This window comes from Echeneis naucrates, chromosome 22, assembly GCF_900963305.1.
Source record: "Echeneis naucrates chromosome 22, fEcheNa1.1, whole genome shotgun sequence".
In the NCBI taxonomy this organism is placed as follows: Eukaryota; Metazoa; Chordata; class Actinopteri; order Carangiformes; family Echeneidae; genus Echeneis; species Echeneis naucrates.
The window spans coordinates 13,736,530-13,742,204 of record NC_042532.1 but is presented as its reverse complement, the minus strand read 5'-3'; the positions used below and the strand labels follow the sequence as shown (position 1 = coordinate 13,742,204).

Genomic DNA, 5,675 nt, shown 5'->3' with positions numbered 1-5,675 from the left:
TAGCCGCGACCAGTGGCAGTCAGATTTATTTGAGCAATGGATTGTGGGAGTTGTCGTTCTACGGATGCTCGCTGAAGTGAATCCTATACGCGTTTCACTACAATTCCCACAATGCAGCTGATCCCTTTCTCGCTCTTTGTGTTTCAACCCCGTAACATAGATAAGAGGGTGTGGAGGTTGTCTCCGACGATGTGGCTAAAAATCCTCCATAACTACAGATTTTACAACCAAGGCAGGTGGTCCAATCCAACTAATAATATGTTTACAACTTACAGTTCCTGTGAGTAAATAATGTTATTTGTTTTAAGTCGATGGGTGTTAGCATAACAAGTGCATTTTTTGCTGACTCATCCAATCAATAATTACTAAGTAAGCATACATTTATTATGCATTTCACAAAGGATTACAGAAAGTATAAAAAAGCAAGGCTATCTGTTTACTAGGACTATGAACATACGATCCACTTGATAGTAGTTCATGGTATTGAGCTTTTTGGGAAGGCCAACGCTAAATAACATGTAAAAAAAAAACAAAAGCATATGAAACCCTGGAGACATTCAAAATATGTTTAAGGATTAAAAATTTACTTTATTGAGGGAGTAATCCTGCGGTTTAACAGAAAAAAAAAACATGTTTTTCATAACCGTTATTATTTGGTGCTATATAAATAAATGATTTGATTTAAAAAATTATCAAGCCAAGGCATGGAAGTGTTGTCTATTGAAGTGTCCTCATAAGGCAAGGAGAAGAGTGGTGTAATAGTTTTGGTGGGTTTTTTCTTTTATTAAATAAATATCATCATGAAGAGTAAAGTCTCATTAACAAAGAGTGAACACATTTAAAACTTAAAGTAAATTGATACAATGGACACCATATCCCTGAGACAGAGGAACAATATAGTTGCAATTTATACAGCATAAAATCTGCAAGATATATCACACATCCCACACAAACACACAAGAAAATGTAACTTCTTGTCCAGAAATGGCATATCAAATGATTTATGGCTTAAAAATTATACCTGGCCAAAAATGGCAAGGATGATATGACATGGGACTTTCAGCCTGAGAAATAAACTCTACAGTTCACAGGTATTGCATAAAAACTAGCTTTAATTTACAAAAGAGTATGTTTCTATCTGACAGTCCATTATCAGTCTGACCAAAACCAATTCTGTATTCATTTTAGGATTTCTTGGTGGCAACTTTATTTTGGTAGAAGTGGCCAAGTATAAATTTAAATAAAATAGACTTGATATGCATTGGTGATCGACACGTCCCTAATGAATCCTAGAGAGCAGCAACAAATGGCAAAAACTGTACGTTCATCACTGAGTAAAGTTTGGGGGAAGAAAGAAAGAGATGTAGCTGGGGTAGAACCCAATTCATCTACAGTCCATGACCTGCTGATTATTCTTCTTCAGGGAACTTGAATTTAGCATAGACAATGAGCATGACTAGGGACATGAAGACACACAAGGAACCAATTACAAGATAAGCAATACCCAGGAAATCATTCTTTCCTCCCATCCAGGACACATTGCTGAAAACCACTGTCTTTCTGCCATCAAAATCCAGAACAGGATAGTCTGAGGGACAAAATGTTAAGGGTACACACCAAAAAGGGAAACAGATTTATAGAAAACAAACGATATTAGCTACAAGCTACTTTCACTTGAGGACATTTTATATATATATATATATATATATATATATATATATATATATATATATGAAAGCAAATAAAAGAACCATCCATTGACTTGCGCTGATTTCAGATCCTTTTTACTATTAATCTACTGTAATTGCTGTGTTAGTATCTACAAACACACTCCTTTCAGTGGGATCAATCTGCAAATACAGAAAACATGAATTGTATTTCAGGGTTGATAGTTGTATCATTCTTAAAGGAAAATGAAAGGGGCATTTACTTTGACTTTGTCTGTGTAGACACCAATCAATAATGCAAAAATGTATTTCCCTAACTCATTTACTTGTCTCAGAAAATTTGCCTGTCTATTCTTACCTCAAGATATTCCTGAGTCATTCTGTTTTCTCCAGGGTGCTACTAACAAACCCCACCAACTGGTAAAACAAGTTAGTGTCAAGTGCTGTGGGTGTAAATAAAGAAACATGTCATTTCACTGCCTGACTGCTTCAGGTAGATACAGAGATCTGTAGATCCTCTGGTGTTGATCGCATTAAAACCTGTGAAGCACATTACTTTAGTAAAATTAGATTTTTAGTATATATTTTTTTTTAAACCTAGACATAAAAATAATCTCACTCTTCCATACACTCTATAGCAAGATTAATTTTAAATTTAATTGTTTCCTTGTTTTAGCATACATTAAAAATTGTGTGTTGCATTCTTTACGTGCACAATCATATGTGCCTATACATCCAGAGCCAATCTTTTAAATCACCACTGCACATGTAACAAGTATAAAGGATACTGTAAGAAATTTCAAGGGAGTAGTTTCCAGCTGGCAGACCCTGCTCATAGTCTCCCTCAGTTATTCGTCGATACAGCTTTCTGAAATTCGGCAAAGCTGCCCTCCTCATCCACACCAGGAAATCTTGGTTAATGAAGCCATTGTTGGCAGGGTCTGTGGGGTCCAACTCATAAGCTGGCAATGGCCAATTTATGGGCTTCACAGTACCTGGAAGTCAAACTTTTCTTTATATACATATATAAAATTATTCAGAATTCATTACAATATGAATTACAACTGTATGTTCAGCAAACTATATATTATATTTTTGCACTTTACAACTTATTGATCCATCTCTCCTCTAATCAAAAGCTTAAATAGAATACATATGATTGAGTTTAAATTGAAAAATTGTAACTACCATTGAAGGCATTTCTCAGAGGCGTAACAGTCGGGTTTCTGAACTTGACATTGTAGTCTGTCCACCAAGCAATCCCCTTTCCATCCAGGGGCACCTCATTTCTTCTTCCATTGACAATTTGAAAGAGCTTGAAGGTGTCTTTAAAACAACAAACAATGAAAATAAATAGTTGCTGAACATAAACATTTCCATTGCATGCATTTCAAATGCCTTTACATACCATTAAACATGCTGTTTGCAACTGATCCACATGGTACGATTGGGGTTTGGTTGTTATACCGATAGGGATCACAATCTTCACTGGGTTCCTTCAAGGAGACAGAAAACTGTGCTTTTCATGCTCAAATAACTAACCTGCAATTCTTTGATTCACTGTATTACAGTTAGTTAATGACACAAAGTACTACCAATACAGCTTCAGGTTATGTCCGGTGTAAGTCGTATCCTAAGCTGTTAACTCACCTTGAAATGATCCAAGTCTCCAAACAGCTGGTCATCATCTCTAGATACTCCATACCTTCTGTAGTTCTGGAAGTAGTTGGACAGACCGTAGTAAAAAAACACAGGTCCCTGCAGAAGAAAATAAATCACAAAATACAGTGAATGGTTAAAGGCAGGACTATGATTCAACTTGACAAATCCTGAAAACACTGTTTGTGTGTTATTGTGTGCAACATTCTACTGCAACCTCTAAAAGCGTTTCAATGGTGAAGTCCACTTGGCACCTGCAGTTCTTGACATTCATGGCAGAGCAACTGAAGCACGGTGAGTCATCTTCAAAACCAGTATAATCTATCTGTATGTCAAAGAACAAGAAATTTGATTGTTAAATATTGAATGCAACAACACCCAGCTCTGTAGTCCTTGAGCAAAATGACCACAAGGGAGCCAGTCATCGTAATTCAATTCTCCAAAAACATTGACTGAGTTATTTCCTCCTTCTCTCTTTGCTGTTGCGCCTTCCACTCTTATTTCTCTGCATGACACAATGATGGTCCAGCGGTCATTCACACCTCTTTTACTTGGATTCCCCGTGAGGTGACAAACAGGGCCACCCCAATGCCGATGAAGGCCAGGCCGATGATGACAAATCCCGGGATGACAATGCCGGCAGAGAGCATGGGCTGCCATGCCGGAAGCCTCTGCTGGGTGAAGGCGGTGTTGTCGGGCCGGTTGTCCAGTTCCTGCTCTTGTTTCACCATTGTCTTAAGTCTGTTGGACAGAAAGTCAACCAGTAAATTATACAAAGACCAAGGCAAACCCATGTAACCCCAACGAAGCCTCGACTGACGCTAAAATTCCTATCGTCACTTCTTTGGTGTCTTCCTCTCATTTTGGATTTAGTGTATGCTGATGAATACAGTTTATTTAAAACTCAACATGTCCAACCCGCCCTCAAGCCTCCATTATCACCCCTAAAAATACTGAAAAGAAGGTCCTAAAGACCAGCAACACCCAGATCAAATGACTGGCTTTGTTTGCACACTTGTACGACCTCAGGTTACCATTTATGGTTCAATCGAGGTACAAGCTAATATATGTATGAAGATTTAAATCTGGATTTAAAAGATTACTTACATTAAATTGGGAAAACGAGTCTAGGGTTAATCCACGGAACATCGGTTTACTTCCCTAAATTGTAGGCGGAAGACTACAACAAAGGTAAGACGGAAGACTTACCTGCCCACCGAGTTATGTGTCGTCCGTGAACGATTCGCTCACTTTGTATCTTTTGTGTGAGTCGGGAGTAACAAGTGGATGATTCGTTCACGACTGATAACTACGGGTCTTTCGTTCATTGCTCACGTGATTACAGCAGAAACTGTCTCTAGTCTCTGGGGTCTGGTCAGGTCTAGTCTCTAGGGGGGTCTGGGCTAGTCTCTAGTCCAGAGGTGTCCAAATCCGGTCCTGGAGGGCCACTGTCCTGCATATTTGAGATGTTTCCTGTCCCAAGACACCTGATTCAAATGATCAGCTCGTCATCAGGCTCTTCTGAAGTCTGAGTCTGAAGTCAGGAGCCACTCATTTGAATAAGGTGTGTTGGAGCAGGAAACATCTCAAACATGCAGGACAGTGTCCCTCCGGGACTGATATGGAGACCTCTGCTCTAGTCTCTGGGGTGGGTCAGTCCTGTCTCTGGTCTGCTTTGGGGGGGTCCCGTCTCTGGAGTCCCTGGTCTCGGGGGGTCGACTTTTCCGTGCTGTAGCCCAGTCTGTCACTTGTGACCAATTAACTTGACTTGTTCGGCTTTTTGTAGGTTTACAAACACAAAGTAGGTCATCAATGGGGAACTATATTGAAATGTATGTTGATACGTTATGTTTTGTGACTGACTGGATAGGACCCCAAAAAAGCAGAAGTGCAAACTAGTTTTATGCCTCTGGTCTGTGAGGGGGGGTCCGATCTCTGGTGGTTGTGCTGTGTGTTACCTCGTGTTGCTGTCTCTGCTATTCACCTTGATTGATAGACATGAAATTGTTATCAAGCTTATACTTAGGTAAGAATTCAACCTCCTTTCCCTTTCCCTAAACATTAAAAGATCAAAACTACCACCACCCTCCTGCTCTTCTCTCAGGCTGACGTCACTTTGTGGGGCAGAAACACACCGATCTGGGATCAGTTTGGTCTTTTTTTTCCTAAGCGTGAACAAAGCTCTCAAAATAAGATGCTTGACTCTGATCAACCTGTAAAGAGGTTTACATACTGTTTTATTTATCACCGAACAACACAGACACACTTTGGACCAATATGCTATAAAACTACAATTTCTCTTCCATCGTAGTAGTGAAGTATTAAAGCCCCGCCTTCTTTAGTGCATAC

General features: G+C 39.3%; 1 protein-coding gene across 1 annotated transcript; it reads right to left on the bottom strand.

The window, feature by feature from the left end:
* Nucleotides 1–563: 563 nt before the first annotated feature.
* tmem30b (transmembrane protein 30B) lies at nucleotides 564–4,535 on the bottom strand. The gene is made up of 8 exons (XM_029493640.1): nucleotides 4,434–4,535; nucleotides 3,869–4,067; nucleotides 3,544–3,651; nucleotides 3,318–3,425; nucleotides 3,076–3,163; nucleotides 2,856–2,993; nucleotides 2,456–2,662; nucleotides 564–1,588 (listed from the first exon to the last, which is right to left on the bottom strand). The coding sequence occupies exons 2-8, from the start codon at nucleotides 4,055–4,057 to the stop codon at nucleotides 1,410–1,412; spliced, it is 1,017 nt and encodes a 338-aa protein (XP_029349500.1). The 5' UTR covers nucleotides 4,058–4,067; nucleotides 4,434–4,535; the 3' UTR covers nucleotides 564–1,409.
* Between the last annotated feature and the right edge of the window lie 1,140 nt (nucleotides 4,536–5,675).